This window comes from Lolium perenne, chromosome 4 (genome assembly GCF_019359855.2).
Source record: "Lolium perenne isolate Kyuss_39 chromosome 4, Kyuss_2.0, whole genome shotgun sequence".
Classification (NCBI taxonomy): domain Eukaryota; kingdom Viridiplantae; phylum Streptophyta; class Magnoliopsida; order Poales; family Poaceae; genus Lolium; species Lolium perenne.
This window is the reverse complement of record NC_067247.2, coordinates 195,801,528-195,822,811: the sequence shown is the minus strand read 5'-3', so window position 1 is coordinate 195,822,811 and position 21,284 is coordinate 195,801,528. Positions and strand designations below refer to the sequence as shown.

The window sequence follows — 21,284 nt, the reverse complement described above, 5'->3', positions numbered from 1 at the left end:
GGGTAAGTTATTACTCCCTCCGATTTTTTATTATTTATAAAGAGCGCTTTATTGTTCAAAAAGTTTTAAGCATTACACCTAGCATCTGCATAACCAGTATGCACACAGCCGTTTGATAGTCTAGTATGTAGCAAAGAATAAAGTGAAACGAAAGAAAAAAAAAGCCAACTAGTTTAAAGCTCTATTGGCTTTGATCCTGCGGCTATGCAGCCATCCATATTGGAAAATAAACTCCTTGATCGTATTCTTCAACTGCGAAGATACCTCCATAAAGAGGCCGCGATCCTCTAAACACTGAAGTGGCGACCATGAACAGAGTAAAGCTGTACGCCAGTAAATGACCTGCATAATAGAAGAATTTTTTCATCAAAAACCTTGTTATTTCTATATAGCCAGAGCGACCATGCAACTGCAAGCGCTCCCACTCTGATAATCGTTTTTGTACCTAGAATCCACTCCGTTTAGCCAATTGCTAAAAATATTTGCAATACTACAAGGGGGGTGCAAGGTAGAACCTATCTCAATGATTGACCATATAGACCTAGCAACCTGGCAATTGAAGAAAAGATGTTTTATTGTCTCATCCTCCTGACATAACACACATTTCGTACAACCTTGCCAGTTACGTTTTACAAGGTTATCTTTAGTAAGAATCACCCCTCGACAAAGATACCATGCAAAGACCTTTGTTTTCAGCGATATCTTCATCTTCCAGGTGTTTTTATTAGAGTTGGAATGCATAATGCTTTGTACATGGAACTTACTGAGAATACACCATTCTTACTGAGACTCCAACGAAACACATCAGTCCCCTGAACCAACTAGATTGAATCCAACCACTGAAACAGTTCATTCCAAGCAACTAGTCGGGGACCAATAATATCTCGTCTGAACGTCATAGAGGGAGGAGAAAATTCCATCACCTTCTTCAAGGTATCCCCTTTATGACGAACAATATTCTACAAAGCTAGATACTATTTGCGAAGAGTGGATGTTCCCAACCATCTATCTTCCCAAAACCGTATCTCCGCCCCATTTCTAATAGAGAATGAACCAAATTGGAAAAAGTGCTTTTAGTTGCCATAATGCCAACCCAAAAGTGGGAATCTTCTGGTTTCCAAAAAACCTGAGAAATCGCCTTTGAGCCTACATAATTTTTTCGCAGTAGTTGTTGCCAAACCCCATCCTCCGTTAATAACTTGGCCAACCATTTACCTAGCAAGACCATGTTCTTAACTTCAAGATCGTGGATACCAAGTCCACCTTGATCTTTTGGACGACAGACAACACTCCCTTTAGTCAACCAGTATTTTTCTTCTCACTATCCCGTTGCCAAAAGAATCTTGATCAGAAATAGTCCAATCTCTTCAAGACTCCTTTGGGTAATTGGAAGAAAGAAATCATATACAGTACCATATTCGTAACACTAGTTGAAAAAGGGCCTTTGGTCAGGCACCTTTGGTCCCGACCGTGTCCTGGGCCGGGACCCAAGGCATGGCCACGTCGCCTTGTAAACGCTACAGCGTACGACACCCATAGGTCCCGACTCGTAAAGACCCAAAGGTCCCGGCTCATCTCACAAACCGCGACTAAATGGTTTTGCGCCACGCGGCGTCTGGGGCACCCCCTTCAATCCAGGTGCGTATTCCCAACCGGGACCTAAAGTCAAACGTTCAGTTTCCCGTGGAGCCCGATCGCGCGTCGCCATTACGGGCCACGTCGAAACCGAGCGTCGGCGTGGAATCCGAGCCGCCGACGCCGGTGCAACCAGCCACTGTTCATCTTCCTCATCCCATTGCTTTATAAGCTCACCATTTTCTTCACCACTGCCACACACGCTCTCTCCATCCGGCCTCCTCTCCTCATCCACCATTTGCAACTTGCCACTGTTCATCCGACCCTCTCTTCATCGATGGAGCACCTCGTGCGCGACCCGGCTCGTCGGACACGGGTGTACTACCTCAAGCCCGAAGGGATGGAGGCGGCGTTCAAGGTCACGGTCACGCTCCGCGCAAGAATGGTGGAGAAGTGGATCCGGCGTGTGAAGAGGGACTTTCTCGATGCCGCAACGACCAACTGCGTTGGGTTGGACTGCGAGTTCACCGACCCTCGCAAGAAGAAGGCCGGTGAGGAGCAGCGCGCCGCCGTCCTTCAACTCTCGTTGGCGTCCGAGACGTTGGTGTTCCAGATGATTCATGCCGATATAAAAGTGCCACAAGTGCTCAAGGATTTCTTGGAGGACGGGAACATCAGATTCCGCGGTGCCGCTATCGGCAACGATGTGAAAAAGCTAAGACTCGAGGGCATTCACATCACTTGTGCGTACGATTACGATCTCCAGAAGATAGTCTCGAACCCCACCACCAAGACTGTTAGAGTTGTATTTAGCCCCTAGCTGTACGAGTCCTATTGTACATGTATTGTAACCTGATCATGCATATATAAAGTGAGACCGTGAGGGCTTAGACCCCACGGAAACCCCAATCCTATTCTCAAATTTGGTATCAGAGCCAACCTAGCTAACCCTAGCCGCCGTGAGTACCCAGCCCGCCGCCGCTAGTCCGTTCTAGTCTGCGGCGATGTCTGGTCCTCTTCAGCTCTCCGGAACCTTGGGCACCATGGTTTCGTCTTCCTCTTCCTCAGTCTCGACCGGCGTGATCAGCACAACGATCCCGGTCCGACTTGATGGCAACAACTTCACCCTGTATCTCGACAAGACCGCGGTCGTCCCTGCGAAGACTGTGCAGCAGGGCACCGGCGACAAGGCTATCGTCGTCCCCAATCCAGAGTATCACAATTGGTGGACTCAGGATCAACGGGTTAAGGGTCTTCTCCTCGGATCAATGGGATAGAACATCGCAGCGCAGCTCATCGGCTGCACGACGGCTGCAGAGGTGTGGGCATCCGTCCACGCCATGTTCGGCGCGCAAAGTCGGGCGAATATTCACTATCTGCGTCGTCAGCTCCAGTCTCTCCGAAAGGAGGACATGACTGCCAGCGCCTACATGCACAAGATGAAGGCACTGAGCGATGCTATGGCCGCCGCCGGGACAGTCGTTCCGGACGAGGATCTTATCGACTACATCGTCGTCGGGCTCGGGTCCTCCTACAGCGCCATCACAGCCACCCTCAACTTCCGCACGACGCCCATCTCCTATGCCGAGTTCTATGCCAGCGTCCTCCAATTCGAGGCCATGCAGGTGCAGAAAGCTCAGGCCGATGGCTAGTCTTCCTCGGCCAACACTGCGGCTCGCCTAGGTCCGGGAAATGGCGCGCGCCCTCGTCCTCCCGATCAGTACCAAGGAGGGGGCGAAAATTATCAAGGAGGAGGCAACCGTGGTGGCTATGGTAACGGCGGTGGTCAAGGCCGTGGAAATGGTGGCTACGGCAACAGCGGGAGTTATGGAAACCCCCGCAATGACGGCGGTGGTGGCCGTGGCCGTGGTAACGGCGGCCGCAACAACGGTGGAGGCGGTGGCGGGAGTAGACGCAACGGACGTCGCTTCCGTCCCCAGTGTCAACTCTGTGGTATCTAGGTTCATGATGCATATGATTGCCGCAATCGCTTCAACCATGACTTCCAACGCTCCGGCAACTCTGCCTCGACCAGCTCCAACGATAACAACCCATGGATCATGGACACGGGAGCCTTGGACCACTTCACAAGTGAATTAGAACGCCTACAGCTCGCCGAACGCTACCCCGCAAGGATCAGGTGCAAGTAGCAAATGGAACAGGTTTGTCTATTGCCCATATTGGTCACTCTAATTTACCCGGTTCATCTCTTCGTTTGCAAAATGTTCTTCATGTTCCAAATATTCGCAAGCACCTTCTTTCCGTCTATCGTCTTGTTTCGGATAACTATGTCTTTGTTGAATTTCACCGGGATTTTTTGTGTGTCAAGGACAAGGCAACGAGGAGGGTCATTCTTCTCGGTAGAAGTCGCGATGGTCTCTACCCAGTACCGTTCTGTAAAGCCTCTTCCTCCTCCCGTCGTGCCTGTTCGAGTAGCAAGGTCTCCCCTTTGCAATGGCATCAGCGTTTTGGTCATCCATCCAATAATGTAGTTCAATCTATTGTTAGAACAAATAATCTTTCGTGTTCACAGTCAGACAATATATCTTTGGTGTGTGATGCTTGTCAACGCGCCAAAAGTCATCAATTACCATATACAGTGTCATCTCGTGTTTCTGTTGCCCCACTTGAATTGGTTCATACTGATGTTTGGGGGCCTGCACGTACCTCCTCTGGTGGCTACAAGTACTATGTTAGTTTTGTGGATGATTATTCCCGTTTCTGCTGGATCTATCTTTTCAAACATAAGTCTGATGTTGAGCAGGTCTTCTATGCTTTCCAGGCTCATGTCGAGCGCCTCCTGAACGCTAAGATTAAAGCAGTTCAGTCTGATGGAGGTGGCGAGTATCAGCGCCTATCTCGCTATTTTCAGCGCACGGGTGTGTCTCATCGTGTGTCATGTCCACACACTTCCCAGCAAAACGGGATCGCCGAGCGCAAACACCGGCATCTGGTAGAAACAGGGCTCGCCATTCTTGCCCATTCCTCTCTCCCACTTCATTTTTGGGACGAGGCTTTCTTGACGGCGTGCTATTTTATCAATCGCATGCCATCGCCGGTCATTAACAACGAAACACCCCTTTTTCGCCTTCTTGGCGTTGATCCCAACTACTCTTTCCTCCGCATCTTCGGATGCGCTTGTTGGCCTAGCCTACGCAAGTACAATACACAAAAACTTGAGTTTCGCTCCAAAGCTTGCGTCTTCCTCGGCTACAGTCCGATACATAAAGGGTAAAATGTCTAGATTGGTCCACGGGACGTATATATATATATATCTCGTGATGTCGTTTTCGATGAAACAGTGTTTCCCTTCTCCACTCCCGGCGTCACGGTTCAAGTATCTGATCTTGCAGAGTCCTTGTCTTTTCCTGCAGATGAACCGGTTACGAGTGAGCATATGCGCAAATATGACCTGACCTATTTGTCTACTGATCCTCTTCCTAGTGTTGTGCTGTCTACATAGGAACATGCCGCTGGAGAGTCGTCTGTCGCGCTGCCAGTGCCGCCCGTTCGTGGGTCTGCCGTCGAGCCATCTTGCCCGATCGACGTGCATGGTGCATGCACGCCTCCCCCTGGTCCGTCGCTCGGCTCGTCTGCAGCGGTGCCTGAGCCCTCGCCAGCTGCCTCTCCGGGGCAGCCCTTGTAACGACCCAGGATCATACCCTAATTAGATTTTCTTGTTGTTTTCTTTTACGCATCATCATGACATCAATCACCTTGCATATTTTATAAAAACCCAAAATTACTCTTTGCAAAACCCTTTTCTCTCACCCTCTTAAATTCAAAACAAAAAAAAGAAGAAGATGTTTTGTGTGAGAGAGAACAACATCAGCCCGCCCCACTCTTTTCTTCAGCCCACCTCGATCTGGCCTAGTTTCTCCCTCTATCCATCTTCAGTTTTTTTTTGGCCCAAACCGAACCAGCACCTCACCTTGATCTCCACCGAAGCAGCCCATCGTGGCCCCTTTTCTCTCCATCGAAGGGGTAAGTTTTTCCCTGTCGTCTTCTTGGTAGAGCACGAGAGGAGCGTGTTCCTTTTCCCTCTGCCCGACGTCATCCTCTACCAAACCATCCTCCTCCAACCACTCCATCCTCCCTTTTATTTCCGTCCCAACACCGAAGAAACCCTAGCCGCGTCCCTTCTCCCTCCTTCCAGCCGCCACTCTCTTCATCCCTGTCTTGTTCTTCACCTTTTTCTCACCACCAAAGCAACCTCACACCTCTCAGTAACCACCTTGGCGACGGCACTACAGACCGCCCCTCGCCGAGATAAAACCACCGGGAGATGCGCCTCGTCCTCCTATTCAAGCTGGTACAAGGAATCGAGCCGGGAGAGCTCCAATCGACGGTGAATTCGCCGATTTCATCTCCGACCTGCAGGTGAACTTCGTCGATTCCGGCGACCTCCATCCCTCCCCGACCTTTCCGAGCCCTTCCTCACGTTCATGGTAACCTCTTCTTCCTCCTGGACCTCTCCTTCGTCTCCGTACCCTTCTGAGTTGCCCCGCCGTCGTTAACCTCCGTCCTCCGTCGCAGGAGCTCATCGCCGGCGTTCCTCCGGTGACTCCCCGTTGCCAACTCCACCACCTTCTGGTTCAGCATGAAGAGGCGAGCCCCCGACGCCATCTCCCGTGCCCCGGTTTGCTCCCCCTCGACGGATCCCTGCTTGACCAGAGCTCCCTTCCGCCAGGGACGTTTTGTGTCCCAGATCTCCGCTTGGGTCTGGTTCAAAATGTTGCGTGTGTCCTTCAAAACAAGATCTGAATAGTAGCCTAGATGGTTTGTTCCTTGATCCGTCACGCAGCAGGTCCTGTGATCAATCCTAGGGGATGCGATTAACCAAACCCTTTTTGCTTCCCCTCCAGATCCGCTGATGGGCCTCAGCCCAGATCTTCCCGGCAGCCCGTTGCCCCGTGCGGCCCGAAGCTAACCATCGCCACCAGCAGGCCAGATCGGGCCCTGGACAGTGCAGGTCCGGCCCGGCTCGCCCTTTCCTATTTTGTTTTTGCATAAATTGTTCAAATCTTGCAAAATTCATATCTTTTAAATGCTAACTCGAAATTAAAAGTGTTATATATGAAAATTGATCAGAAAAATGTGATGAACATGAATATGCCATCCATTCATCTGTTTGCATCTCGCATCATGTCGCTCGTTGATAGTTCGTGTATGTTCACCTCACATATATGCGGAGTATTTTGGATTTCCAACTAGGGTTTTCCCCGCTCCGCTTAAATTTGAAGTAGCGCACCCTTGCCATGCTATGCCATGCTAATCAACACTTAACTTGTCGGTAGGAAATGCAACTCGAACATAATAATTTGTGTGTCCGGGGTTCCGACTCCGATTAAATTGGATAAGATGCATTGCACCATCTATGCCATGTCATGCATATCATCTTCATCATGCTGGTTCTTCATCCGTAGTAGTAAGACTTGCATACGTTGTTTGTTCCAGCACTTTCTTCTTCCCGGATAGGATCACGAAGTGGTGTGGTGAGATACGCCAAGTCCTCCGGATGTCCCTCGGCAAGCTTTAACAGGCAAGCATTTCCCCTATACTCCTGTCCCTGCAGGAGTCGCTCACCTATTTTATTTTGCCTTCTCCCTTATGCTATCCTTAAGTTGCGTTCTTGTCACGTGTCCTTTCCACTTGTTAACTCAAGCAGCCCATATTGCCTCCACCAACCTCCTACAGCTATTGTTTGGTTATCGGGTCTGCCTTGCGAGTCGTAGTGCATGCTAGTGCTATCTTATCTTGTTACCGTTGTTGTTATTCTATTGGGTTATATGTTGGGAAGAATCATGGTTACTTTAGTTGTTGATATTTGTTTAGTGGAGGCATCGGTGGGTCAGCTGCTCGTTTTGTGACGGCTCACTTGTGTTTCCTAAATATCTTAGGACCCCGAGTTCTTGTTATCTGTTCCGAGACTGAGCGCTCTAACCACACGTGGGTATGCTTACCGGGTCTCCCCTCGACCACTGCCGGAATCTACAGCTTTGTTCAGTGGCCACAATTAGTTTGAATGCTTTGTTTCTCTCGGGCGTGCAAGCTTGTTTCTTTGTGGTCAGATGATATGATGTTACTTTTGGGGAAGCCGTGAGTGCCTTGTAACCCCGTTGTCTCTTGCACGCTTGTTGGTGCGGTCCGCATTGTTAAGTGGTCATCCTCTAGCGGGCTCTGATCCTCTTAGCCGTTCTCGCAACAGCTAGGTCCGCCTCAGAGTTTCGATCGGGCTCTGAAACGGGTTAAACTTAGTTAGGTGGCTTCCTGGACATTGTTGTCGTGAAGGAGAGTGCGTGTCATGATATCCACCTGTCGTAAGTGGGTTGAGCGTGCGTGTGGGCACATTTGGGCACCCCTGCAGGGTTACAATCTTATCGATAAGCCGCGTTCGCGGTTATGGACGACTTGGAGCTGTATGACTCGACCATAGACAACTTACACCTGTTGTTTCAATCATAATAACTTGTGTAGTAAGTAGCACAACTTCAATAATAAATGGTTAAAACTTGTCCACCGTGTGAGTGCCCTTGTAAGTACTTCCTTGCGACGGGGGAACGCATCGGATGCGTTATGTTTGCAGAGTATAGAACTGTTAGTTATGCGCTCTCCCACCTTCTCTGATAGACAAATGTTGTAGAGTGTCTCTATAGGTTTTTAGTGCTTGCGCGCTGCCGCTTAACCCCACCATATTTCCTATGACGTTCCTCTTGCGTCCTCTAAGTCCCCTGCGTGCCTCAAGTACAAAGGACGACTGGTTGACGAATGCTTATACGTCTTGAATTCTTGTTAAGTACGAACCCGTACTTATTGCTGCTTCTACGGGATATAACCGGGCAAGTATGAAGATCGGTACGATGAAGATGACGTTAGCAAGATTACCCTTCCGGCTTGGCCTGGGCAGGGTTATGGACGCCGCTGGTTATCTTCAGGACTCTTAGTCCAATTTGTATCTTGTCCGTACTCGGACGTATTCGATCTTCTGTATGATTTGGATCTTTGTATTGTATATTTGTATCTTGACTCGTTGGAGTCGTTGTTGTAATATATGTATATTGTGGGCTCTATTGTAATCCTGTTGTAATGTTACCGCTCGTGTTAATTCCTCTGGCATCACGTGTGTGATTCGTCGCGCACGTCGTGTCGGAGGGCGTCTCTGAATCGATATCGTGCGTATTTCGGCGGGTTCGCTGGGATCCTCATGGTACCGGTTCCGGGGCGTCACAAGTTGGTATCAGAGCCTCAGGTTGACGGTACCCCACTAGTCCAGCCTGTAGGATAACCTTGCCAACAGACGTTGTGTCTAGTGTCAAAACCTATTTTCTAAAATCCGTTGAATAGATCTGATTAGTTCTATTTTTCTCCTTATCCCTATTCTTTCTCCTCTTATCTATGCAAGTTTTGAGTCTTCTCTCTTATCCGAGTTTTTCTGAGTCTTAGGTCTCTACGCGGGTTGGACGATCTTTGCCTTATCCTATTAGGTCCGTTCTTCGGAGGATCTCAACAGCAACGCATCATCAACATCAGAGCAACAACTCTTGTTAGTGGTGTCGAGGAGAATGACACGTCGCCTGAAGATCCGATAGTTCACCTCTCTCCCTCGTACCTGGACGTGGGATCTCGGGGCGCGATCCCTTGTTAGTGGTGTCGATTGTAACGACCCAGGATCATACCCTAATTAGATTTTCTTGTTGTTTTCTTTTATGCATCATCATGACATCAATCACCTTGCATATTTTATAAAAACCCAAAATTACTCTTTGCAAAACCCTTTTCTCTCACCCTCTTAAATTCAAAACAAAAAAAGAAGAAGATGTTTTGTGTGAGAGAGAACAACATCAGCCCGCCCCACTCTTTTCTTCAGCCCACCTCGATCTGGCCTAGTTTCTCCCTCTATCCATCTTCAGTTTTTTTTTGGCCCAAACCGAACCAGCACCTCACCTTGATCTCCACCGAAGCAGCCCATCGTGGCCCCTTTTCTCTCCATCGAAGGGGTAAGTTTTTCCCTGTCGTCTTCTTGGTAGAGCACGAGAGGAGCGTGTTCCTTTTCCCTCTGCCCGACGTCATCCTCTACCAAAGCATCCTCCTCCAACCACTCCATCCTCCCTTTTATTTCCGTCTCAACACCGAAGAAACCCTAGCCGCGTCCCTTCTCCCTCCTTCCAGCCGCCACTCTCTTCATCCCTGTCTTGTTCTTCACCTTTTTCTCACCACCGAAGCAACCTCACACCTCTCAGTAACCACCTTGGCGACGACACTACAGACCGCCCCTCGCCGAGATAAAACCACCGGGAGATGCGCCTCGTCCTCCTATTCAAGCTGGTACAAGGAATCGAGCCGGGAGAGCTCCAATCGACGGTGAATTCGCCGATTTCATCTCCGACCTGCCGGTGAACTTCGTCGATTTCGGCGACCTCCGTCCCTCCCCGACCTTTCCGAGCCCTTCCTCACGTTCATGGTAACCTCTTCTTCCTCCTGGACCTCTCCTTCGTCTCCGTACCCTTCTGAGTTGCCCCGCCGTCGTTAACCTCCGTCCTCCGTCGCAGGAGCTCATCGCCGGCGTTCCTCTGGTGACTCCCCGTTGCCAACTCCACCACCTTCTGGTTCAGCACGAAGAGGCGAGCCCCTGACGCCATCTCCCATGCCCCGGTTTGCTCCCCCTCGACGGATCCCTGCTTGACCAGAGCTCCCTTCCGCCAGGGACGTTTTGTGTCCCAGATCTCCGCTTGGGTCTGGTTCAAAATGTTGCGTGTGTCCTTCAAAACAAGATCTGAATAGTAGCCCAGATGGTTTGTTCCTTGATCCCTCACGCAGCAGGTCCTGTGATCAAATCCTAGGGGATGCGATTAACCAAACCCTTTTTGCTTCCCCTCCAGATCCGCTGATGGGCCTCAGCCCAGATCTTCCCGGCAGCCCGTTGCCCCGTGCGGCCCGAAGCTAACCATCGCCACCAGCAGGCCAGATCGGGCCCTGGACAGTGCAGGTCCGGCCCGGCTCGCCCTTTCCTATTTAGTTTTTGCATAAATTGTTCAAATCTTGCAAAATTCATATCTTTTAAATGCTAACTCGAAATTAAAAGTGTTATATATGAAAATTGATCAGAAAAATGTGATGAACATGAATATGCCATCCATTCATCTGTTTGCATCTCGCATCATGTCGCTCGTTGATAGTTCGTGTATGTTCACCTCACATATATGCGGAGTATTTTGGATTTCCAACTAGGGTTTTCCCCGCTCCGCTTAAATTTGAAGTAGCGCACCCTTGCCATGCTATGCCATGCTAATCAACACTTAACTTGTCGGTAGGAAATGCAACTCGAACATAATAATTTGTGTGTCCGGGGTTCCGACTCCGATTAAATTGGATAAGATGCATTGCACCATCTATGCCATGTCATGCATATCATCTTCATCATGCTGGTTCTTCATCCGTAGTAGTAAGACTTGCATACGTTGTTTGTTCCAGCACTTTCTTCTTCCCGGATAGGATCACGAAGTGGTGTGGTGAGATACGCCAAGTCCTCCGGATGTCCCTCGGCAAGCTTTAACAGGCAAGCATTTCCCCTATACTCCTGTCCCTGCAGGAGTCGCTCACCTATTTTATTTTGCCTTCTCCCTTATGCTATCCTTAAGTTGCGCTCTTGTCACGTGTCCTTTCCACTTGTTAACTCAAGCAGCCCATATTGCATCCACCAACCTCCTACATCTATTGTTTGGTTATCGGGTCTGCCTTGCGAGTCGTAGTGCATACTAGTGCTATCTTATCTTGTTACCGTTGTTGTTATTCTATTGGGTTATATGTTGGGAAGAATCATGGTTACTTTAGTTGTTGATATTTGTTTAGTGGAGGCATCGGTGGGTCAGCTGCTCGTTTTGTGACGGCTCACTTGTGTTTCCTAAATATCTTAGGACCCCGAGTTCTTGTTATCTGTTCCGAGACTGAGCGCTCTAACCACACGTGGGTATGCTTACCGGGTCTCCCCTCGACCACTGCCGGAATCTATAGCTTTGTCCAGTGGCCACAATTAGTTTGAATGCTTTGTTTCTCTCGGGCGTGCAAGCTTGTTTCTTTGTGGTCAGATGATATGATGTTACTTTTGGGGAAGCCGTGAGTGCCTTGTAACCCCGTTGTCTCTTGCACGCTCGTAGGTGCGGTCCGCATTGTTAAGAGGTCATCCTCTAGTGGGCTCTGATCCTCTTAGCCGTTCTCGCAACAGCTAGGACCGCCTCGGAGTTTCGATCGGGCTCTGAAACGGGTTAAACTTAGTTAGGTGGCTTCCTGGACATTGTTGTCGTGAAGGAGAGTGCGTGTCATGATATCCACCTGTCGTAAGTGGGTTGAGCGTGCGTGTGGGCACATTTGGGCACCCCTGCAGGGTTACAATCTTATCGATAAGCCGCGTCCGCGGTTATGGACGACTTGGAGCTGTATGACTCGACCATAGACAACTTACACCTGTTGTTTCAATCATAATAACTTGTGTAGTAAGTAGCACAACTTCAATAATAAATGGTTAAAACTTGTCCACCGTGTGAGTGCCCTTGTAAGTACTTCCTTGCGAGGGGGGAACGCATCGGATGCGTTATGTTTGCAGAGTATAGAACTGTTAGTTATGCGCTCTCCCACCTTCTCTGATAGACGAATGTTGTAGAGTGTCTCTATAGGTTTTTAGTGCTTGCGCGCTGCCGCTTAACCCCACCATATTTCCTATGACGTTCCTCTTGCGTCCTCTAAGTCCCCTGCGTGCCTCAAGTACAAAGGACGACTGGCTGACGAATGCTTATACGTCTTGAAGTCTTGTTAAGTACGAACCCGTACTTATTGCTGCTTCTACGGGATATAACCGGGCAGGTATGAAGATCGGTACGATGAAGATGACGTTAGCAAGGTTACCCTTCCGGCTTGGCCTGGGCAGGGTTATGGACGCCGCTGGTTATCTTCAGGACTCTTAGTCCAATTTGTATCTTGTCCGTACTCGGACGTATTCGATCTTCTGTATGATTTGGATCTTTGTATTGTATATTTGTATCTTGACTCGTTGGAGTCGTTGTTGTAATATATGTATCTTGTGGGCTCTATTGTAATCCTGTTGTAATGTTACCACTCGTGTTAATTCCTCTGGCATCACGTGTGTGATTCGTCGCGCACGTCGTGTCGGAGGGCGTCTCTGAATCGATATCGTGCGTATTTCGGCGGGTTCGCTGGGATCCTCATGGTACCGGTTCCGGGGAGTCACAAGTTGGTATCAGAGCCTCAGGTTGATGGTACCCCACTAGTCCAGCCTGTAGGATAACCTTGCCAACAGACGTTGTGTCTAGTGTCAAAACCTATTTTCTAAAATCCGTTGAATAGATCTGATTAGTTCTATTTTTCTCCTTATCCCTATTCTTTCTCCTCTTATCTATGCAAGTTTTGAGTCTTCTCTCTTATCCGAGTTTTTCTGAGTCTTAGGTCTCTACGCGGGTTGGACGATCTTTGCCTTATCCTATTAGGTCCGTTCTTCGGAGGATCTCAACAGCAACGCATCATCAACATCAGAGCAACAACTCTTGTTAGTGGTGTCGAGGAGAACGACACGTCGCCTGAAGATCCGATAGTTCACCTCTCTCCCTCGTACCTGGACGTGGGATCTCGGGGCGCGATCCCTTGTTAGTGGTGTCGATTGTAATGACCCAGGATCATACCCTAATTAGATTTTCTTGTTGTTTTCTTTTATGCATCATCATGACATCAATCACCTTGCATATTTTATAAAAACCCAAAATTACTCTTTGCAAAACCCTTTTCTCTCACCCTCTTAAATTCAAAACAAAAAAAAGAAGAAGATGTTTTGTGTGAGAGAGAACAACATCAGCCCGCCCCACTCTTTTCTTCAGCCCACCTCGATCTGGCCTAGTTTCTCCCTCTATCCATCTTCAGTTTTTTTTTGGCCCAAACCGAACCAGCACCTCACCTTGATCTCCACCGAAGCAGCCCATCGTGGCCCCTTTTCTCTCCATCGAAGGGGTAAGTTTTTCCCTGTCGTCTTCTTGGTAGAGCACGAGAGGAGCGTGTTCCTTTTCCCTCTGCCCGACGTCATCCTCTACCAAACCATCCTCCTCCAACCACTCCATCCTCCCTTTTATTTCCGTCCCAACACCGAAGAAACCCTAGCCGCGTCCCTTCTCCCTCCTTCCAGCCGCCACTCTCTTCATCCCTGTCTTGTTCTTCACCTTTTTCTCATCACCGAAGCAACCTCACACCTCTCAGTAACCACCTTGGCGACGGCACTACAGACCGCCCCTCGCCGAGATAAAACCACCGGGAGATGCGCCTCGTCCTCCTATTCAAGCTGGTACAAGGAATCGAGCCGGGAGAGCTCCAATCGACGGTGAATTCGCCGATTTCATCTCCGACCTGCCGGTGAACTTCGTCGATTTCGGCGACCTCCGTCCCTCCCCGACCTTTCCGAGCCCTTCCTCACGTTCATGGTAACCTCTTCTTCCTCCTGGACCTCTCCTTCGTCTCCGTACCCTTCTGAGTTGCCCCGCCGTCGTTAACCTCCGTCCTCCGTCGCAGGAGTTCATCGCCGGCGTTCCTCCGGTGACTCCCCGTTGCCAACTCCACCACCTTCTGGTTCAGCATGAAGAGGCGAGCCCCCGACGCCATCTCCCGTGCCCCGGTTTGCTCCCCCTCGACGGATCCCTGCTTGACCAGAGCTCCCTTCCGCCAGGGACGTTTTGTGTCCCAGATCTCCGCTTGGGTCTGGTTCAAAATGTTGCGTGTGTCCTTCAAAACAAGATCTGAATAGTAGCCCAGATGGTTTGTTCCTTGATCCCTCACGCAGCAGGTCCTATGATCAAATCCTAGGGGATGCGATTAACCAAACCCTTTTTGCTTCCCCTCCAGATCCGCTGATGGGCCTCAGCCCAGATCTTCCCGGCAGCCCGTTGCCCCGTGCGGCCCGAAGCTAATCATCGCCACCAGCAGGCCAGATCGGGCCCTGGACAGTGCAGGTCCGGCCCGGCTCGCCCTTTCCTATTTTGTTTTTGCATAAATTGTTCAAATCTTGCAAAATTCATATCTTTTAAATGCTAACTCGAAATTAAAAGTGTTATATATGAAAATTGATCAGAAAAATGTGATGAACATGAATATGCCATCCATTCATCTGTTTGCATCTCGCATCATGTCGCTCGTTGATAGTTCGTGTATGTTCACCTCACATATATGCGGAGTATTTTGGATTTCCAACTAGGGTTTTCCCCGCTCCGCTTAAATTTGAAGTAGCGCACCCTTGCCATGCTATGCCATGCTAATCAACACTTAACTTGTCGGTAGGAAATGCAACTCGAACATAATAATTTGTGTGTCCGGGGTTCCGACTCCGATTAAATTGGATAAGATGCATTGCACCATCTATGCCATGTCATGCATATCATCTTCATCATGCTGGTTCTTCATCCGTAGTAGTAAGACTTGCATACGTTGTTTGTTCCAGCACTTTCTTCTTCCCGGATAGGATCACGAAGTGGTGTGGTGAGATACGCCAAGTCCTCCGGATGTCCCTCGGCAAGCTTTAACAGGCAAGCATTTCCCCTATACTCCTGTCCCTGCAGGAGTCGCTCACCTATTTTATTTTGCCTTCTCCCTTATGCTATCCTTAAGTTGCGCTCTTGTCACGTGTCCTTTCCACTTGTTAACTCAAGCAGCCCATATTGCCTCCACCAACCTCCTACAGCTATTGTTTGGTTATCGGGTCTGCCTTGCGAGTCGTAGTGCATGCTAGTGCTATCTTATCTTGTTACCGTTGTTGTTATTCTATTGGGTTATATGTTGGGAAGAATCATGGTTACTTTAGTTGTTGATATTTGTTTAGTGGAGGCATCGGTGGGTCAGCTGCTCGTTTTGTGATGGCTCACTTGTGTTTCCTAAATATCTTAGGACCCCGAGTTCTTGTTATCTGTTCCGAGACTGAGCGCTCTAACCACACGTGGGTATGCTTACCGGGTCTCCCCTCGACCACTGCCGGAATCTACAGCTTTGTCCAGTGGCCACAATTAGTTTGAATGCTTTGTTTCTCTCGGGCGTGCAAGCTTGTTTCTTTGTGGTCAGATGATATGATGTTACTTTTGGGGAAGCCGTGAGTGCCTTGTAACCCCGTTGTCTCTTGCACGCTCGTAGGTGCGGTCCGCATTGTTAAGAGGTCATCCTCTAGTGGGCTCTGATCCTCTTAGCCGTTCTCGCAACAGCTAGGTCCGCCTCGGAGTTTCGATCGGGCTCTGAAACGGGTTAAACTTAGTTAGGTGGCTTCCTGGACATTGTTGTCGTGAAGGAGAGTGCGTGTCATGATATCCACCTGTCGTAAGTGGGTTGAGCATGCGTGTGGGCACATTTGGGCACCCCTGCAGGGTTACAATCTTATCGATAAGCCGCGTCCGCGGTTATGGACGACTTGGAGCTGTATGACTCGACCATAGACAACTTACACCTGTTGTTTCAATCATAATAACTTGTGTAGTAAGTAGCACAACTTCAATAATAAATGGTTAAAACTTGTCCACCGTGCGAGTGCCCTTGTAAGTACTTCCTTGCGAGGGGGGGAACGCATCAGATGCGTTATGTTTGCAGAGTATAGAACTGTTAGTTATGCGCTCTCCCACCTTCTCTGATAGGCGAATGTTGTAGAGTGTCTCTATAGGTTTTTAGTGCTTGCGCGCTGCCGCTTAACCCCACCATATTGCCTATGACGTTCCTCTTGCGTCCTCTAAGTCCCCTGCGTGCCTCAAGTACAAAGGACGACTGGTTGACGAATGCTTATACGTCTTGAAGTCTTGTTAAGTACGAACCCGTACTTATTGCTGCTTCTACAGGATATAACCGGGCAGGTATGAAGATCGGTACGATGAAGATGACGTTAGCAAGGTTACCCTTCCGGCTTGGCCTGGGCAGGGTTATGGACGCCGCTGGTTATCTTCAGGACTCTTAGTCCAATTTGTATCTTGTCCGTACTCGGACGTATTCGATCTTCTGTATGATTTGGATCTTTGTATTGTATATTTGTATCTTGACTCGTTGGAGTCGTTGTTGTAATATATGTATCTTGTGGGCTCTATTGTAATCCTGTTGTAATGTTACCGCTCGTGTTAATTCCTCTGGCATCACGTGTGTGATTCGTCGCGCACGTCGTGTCGGAGGGCGTCTCTGAATCGATATCGTGCGTATTTCGGCGGGTTCGCTGGGATCCTCATGGTACCGGTTCCGGGGCGTCACAAGTTGGTATCAGAGCCTCAGGTTGACGGTACCCCACTAGTCCAGCCTGTAGGATAACCTTGCCAACAGACGTTGTGTCTAGTGTCAAAACCTATTTTCTAAAATCCGTTGAATAGATCTGATTAGTTCTATTTTTCTCCTTAACCCTATTCTTTCTCCTCTTATCTATGCAAGTTTTGAGTCTTCTCTCTTATCCGAGTTTTTCTGAGTCTTAGGTCTCTACGCGGGTTGGACGATCTTTGCCTTATCCTATTAGGTCCGTTCTTCGGAGGATCTCAACAGCAACGCATCATCAACATCAGAGCAACAACTCTTGTTAGTGGTGTCGAGGAGAACGACACGTCGCCTGAAGATCCGATAGTTCACCTCTCTCCCTCGTACCTGGACGTGGGATCTCGGGGCGCGATCCCTTGTTAGTGGTGTCGATTGTAACGACCCAGGATCATACCCTAATTAGATTTTCTTGTTGTTTTCTTTTATGCATCATCATGACATCAATCACCTTGCATATTTTATAAAAACCCAAAATTACTCTTTGCAAAACCCTTTTCTCTCACCCTCTTAAATTCAAAACAAAAAAAAGAAGAAGATGTTTTGTGTGAGAGAGAACAACATCAGCCCGCCCCACTCTTTTCTTCAGCCCACCTCGATCTGGCCTAGTTTCTCCCTCTATCCATCTTCAGTGTTTTTTTGGCCCAAACCGAACCAGCACCTCACCTTGATCTCCACCGAAGCAGCCCATCGTGGCCCCTTTTCTCTCCATCGAAGGGGTAAGTTTTTCCCTGTCGTCTTCTTGGTAGAGCACGAGAGGAGCGTGTTCCTTTTCCCTCTGCCCGACGTCATCCTCTACCAAACCATCCTCCTCCAACCACTCCATCCTCCCTTTTATTTCCGTCCCAACACCGAAGAAACCCTAGCCGCGTCCCTTCTCCCTCCTTCCAGCCGCCACTCTCTTCATCCCTGTCTTGTTCTTCACCTTTTTCTCACCACCGAAGCAACCTCACACCTCTCAGTAACCACCTTGGCGACGGCACTACAGACCGCCCCTCGCCGAGATAAAACCACCGGGAGATGCGCCTCGTCCTCCTATTCAAGCTGGTACAAGGAATCGAGCCGGGAGAGCTCCAATCGACGGTGAATTCGCCGATTTCATCTCCGACCTGCAGGTGAACTTCGTCGATTCCGGCGACCTCCGTCCCTCCCCGACCTTTCCGAGCCCTTCCTCACGTTCATGGTAACCTCTTCTTCCTCCTGGACCTCTCCTTCGTCTCCGTACCCTTTTGAGTTGCCCCGCCGTCGTTAACCTCCGTCCTCCATCGCAGGAGCTCATCGCCGGCGTTCCTCCGGTGACTCCCCATTGCCAACTCCACCACCTTCTGGTTCAGCACGAAGAGGCGAGCCCCCGACGCCATCTCCCGTGCCCCGGTTTGCTCCCCCTCGACGGATCCCTGCTTGACCAGAGCTCCCTTCCGCCAGGGACGTTTTGTGTCCCAGATCTCCGCTTGGGTCTGGTTCAAAATGTTGCGTGTGTCCTTCAAAACAAGATCTGAATAGTAGCCCAGATGGTTTGTTCCTTGATCCCTCACGCAGCAGGTCCTGTGATCAAATCCTAGGTGATGCGATTAACCAAACCCTTTTTGCTTCCCCTCCAGATCCGCTGATGGGCCTCAGCCCAGATCTTCCCGGCAGCCCGTTGCCCCGTGCGGCCCGAAGCTAACCATCGCCACCAGCAGGCCAGATCGGGCCCTGGACAGTGCAGGTCCGGCCCGGCTCGCCCTTTCCTATTTTGTTTTTGCATAAATTGTTCAAATCTTGCAAAATTCATATCTTTTAAATGCTAACTCGAAATTAAAAGTGTTATATATGAAAATTGATCAGAAAAATGTGATGAACATGAATATGCCATCCATTCATCTGTTTGCATCTCGCATCATGTCGCTCGTTGATAGTTCGTGTATGTTCACCTCACATATATGCGGAGTATTTTGGATTTCCAACTAGGGTTTTCCCCGCTCCGCTTAAATTTGAAGTAGCGCACCCTTGCCATGCTATGCCATGCTAATCAACACTTAACTTGTCGGTAGGAAATACAACTCGAACATAATAATTTGTGTGTCCGGGGTTCCGACTCCGATTAAATTGGATAAGATGCATTGCACCATCTATGCCATGTCATGCATATCATCTTCATCATGCTGGTTCTTCATCCGTAGTAGTAAGACTTGCATACGTTGTTTGTTCCAGCACTTTCTTCTTCCCGGATAGGATCACGAAGTGGTGTGGTGAGATACGCCAAGTCCTCCGGATGTCCCTCGGCAAGCTTTAACAGGCAAGCATTTCCCCTATACTCCTGTCCCTGCAGGAGTCGCTCACCTATTTTATTTTGCCTTCTCCCTTATGCTATCCTTAAGTTGCGCTCTTGTCACGTGTCCTTTCCACTTGTTAACTCAAGCAGCCCATATTGCCTCCACCAACCTCCTACAACTATTGTTTGGTTATCGGGTCTGCCTTGCGAGTCGTAGTGCATGCTAGTGCTATCTTATCTTGTTACCGTTGTTGTTATTCTATTGGGTTATATGTTGGGAAGAATCATGGTTACTTTAGTTGTTGATATTTGTTTAGTGGAGGGATCGGTGGGTCAGCTGCTCGTTTTGTGATGGCTCACTTGTGTTTCCTAAATATCTTAGGACCCCGAGTTCTTGTTATCTGTTCCGAGACTGAGCGCTCTAACCACACGTGGGTATGCTTACCGGGTCTCCCCTCGACCACTGCCGGAATCTACAGCTTTGTCCAGTGGCCACAATTAGTTTGAATGCTTTGTTTCTCTCGGGCGTGCAAGCTTGTTTCTTTGTGGTCAGATGATATGATGTTACTTTTGGGGAAGCCGTGAGTGCCTTGTAACCCCGTTGTCTCTTGCACGCTCGTAGGTGCGGTCCGCATTGTTAAGAGGTCATCCTCTAGTGGGCTCTGATCCTCTTAGCCGTTCTCGCAACAGCTAGGTCCGCCTCGGAGTTTCGATCGGGCTCTGAAACGGGTTAAACTTAGTTAGGTGGCTTCCTGGACATTGTTGTCGTGAAGGAGAGTGCGTGTCATGATATCCACCTGTCGTAAGTGGGTTGAGCATGCGTGTGGGCACATTTGGGCACCCCTGCAGGGTTACAATCTTATCGATAAGCCGCGTCCGCGGTTATGGACGACTTGGAGCTGTATGACTCGACCATAGACAACTTACACCTGTTGTTTCAATCATAATAACTTGTGTAGTAAGTAGCACAACTTCAATAATAAATGGTTAAAACTTGTCCACCGTGCGAGTGCCCTTGTAAGTACTTCCTTGCGAGGGGGGGAACGCATCAGATGCGTTATGTTTGCAGAGTATAGAACTGTTAGTTATGCGCTCTCCCACCTTCTCTGATAGGCGAATGTTGTAGAGTGTCTCTATAGGTTTTTAGTGCTTGCGCGCTGCCGCTTAACCCCACCATATTGCCTATGACGTTCCTCTTGCGTCCTCTAAGTCCCCTGCGTGCCTCAAGTACAAAGGACGACTGGTTGACGAATGCTTATACGTCTTGAAGTCTTGTTAAGTACGAACCCGTACTTATTGCTGCTTCTACAGGATATAACCGGGCAGGTATGAAGATCGGTACGATGAAGATGACGTTAGCAAGGTTACCCTTCCGGCTTGGCCTGGGCAGGGTTATGGACGCCGCTGGTTATCTTCAGGACTCTTAGTCCAATTTGTATCTTGTCCGTACTCGGACGTATTCGATCTTCTGTATGATTTGGATCTTTGTATTGTATATTTGTATCTTGACTCGTTGGAGTCGTTGTTGTAATATATGTATCTTGTGGGCTCTATTGTAATCCTGTTGTAATGTTACCGCTCGTGTTAATTCCTCTGGCATCACGTGTGTGATTCGTCGCGCACGTCGTGTCGGAGGGCGTCTCTGAATCGATATCGTGCGTATTTCGGCGGGTTCGCTGGGATCCTCATGGTACCGGTTCCGGGGCGTCACAAGTTGGTATCAGAGCCTCAGGTTGACGGTACCCCACTAGTCCAGCCTGTAGGATAACCTTGCCAACAGACGTTGTGTCTAGTGTCAAAACCTATTTTCTAAAATCCGTTGAATAGATCTGATTAGTTCTATTTTTCTCCTTATCCCTATTCTTTCTCCTCTTATCTATGCAAGTTTTGAGTCTTCTCTCTTATCCGAGTTTTTCTGAGTCTTAGGTCTCTACGCGGGTTGGACGATCTTTGCCTTATCCTATTAGGTCCGTTCTTCGGAGGATCTCAACAGCAACGCATCATCAACATCAGAGCAACAACTCTTGTTAGTGGTGTCGAGGAGAACGACACGTCGCCTGAAGATCCGATAGTTCACCTCTCTCCCTCGTACCTGGACGTGGGATCTCGGGGCGCGATCCCTTGTTAGTGGTGTCGATTGTAACGA

At 49.1% G+C, this 21,284-nt stretch overlaps 1 protein-coding gene and 3 long non-coding RNA genes across 4 annotated transcripts; all 4 read left to right on the top strand.

Annotated features, from left to right (window-relative positions):
- Positions 1 to 1,912: 1,912 nt before the first annotated feature.
- On the top strand, positions 1,913 to 2,395 carry LOC127347581 (uncharacterized). The gene has a single exon (XM_051373748.1). The coding sequence runs from the start codon at positions 1,913 to 1,915 to the stop codon at positions 2,393 to 2,395; it is 483 nt and encodes a 160-aa protein (XP_051229708.1).
- An 8,649-nt stretch (positions 2,396 to 11,044) lies between these two features.
- Positions 11,045 to 12,641, top strand: LOC139838795 (uncharacterized). Its single transcript, XR_011756658.1, has 2 exons — positions 11,045 to 11,131; positions 12,433 to 12,641. It is a non-coding gene; the product is annotated as an uncharacterized lncRNA (long non-coding RNA).
- A 2,418-nt stretch (positions 12,642 to 15,059) lies between these two features.
- On the top strand, positions 15,060 to 16,657 carry LOC139830120 (uncharacterized). The gene is made up of 2 exons (XR_011756657.1): positions 15,060 to 15,146; positions 16,449 to 16,657. It is a non-coding gene; the product is annotated as an uncharacterized lncRNA (long non-coding RNA).
- Positions 16,658 to 19,075: 2,418 nt separating this feature from the next.
- On the top strand, positions 19,076 to 20,673 carry LOC127295253 (uncharacterized). Its single transcript, XR_011756656.1, has 2 exons — positions 19,076 to 19,162; positions 20,465 to 20,673. It is a non-coding gene; the product is annotated as an uncharacterized lncRNA (long non-coding RNA).
- The last annotated feature ends 611 nt before the right edge of the window (positions 20,674 to 21,284 follow it).

Coding starts and splice junctions, on each gene's coding strand:
- LOC127347581 (XM_051373748.1), top strand. CDS start 1,913: ATGGAGCACCTCGTGCGCGACCCGGCTCGTCGGACACGGGTGTACTAC.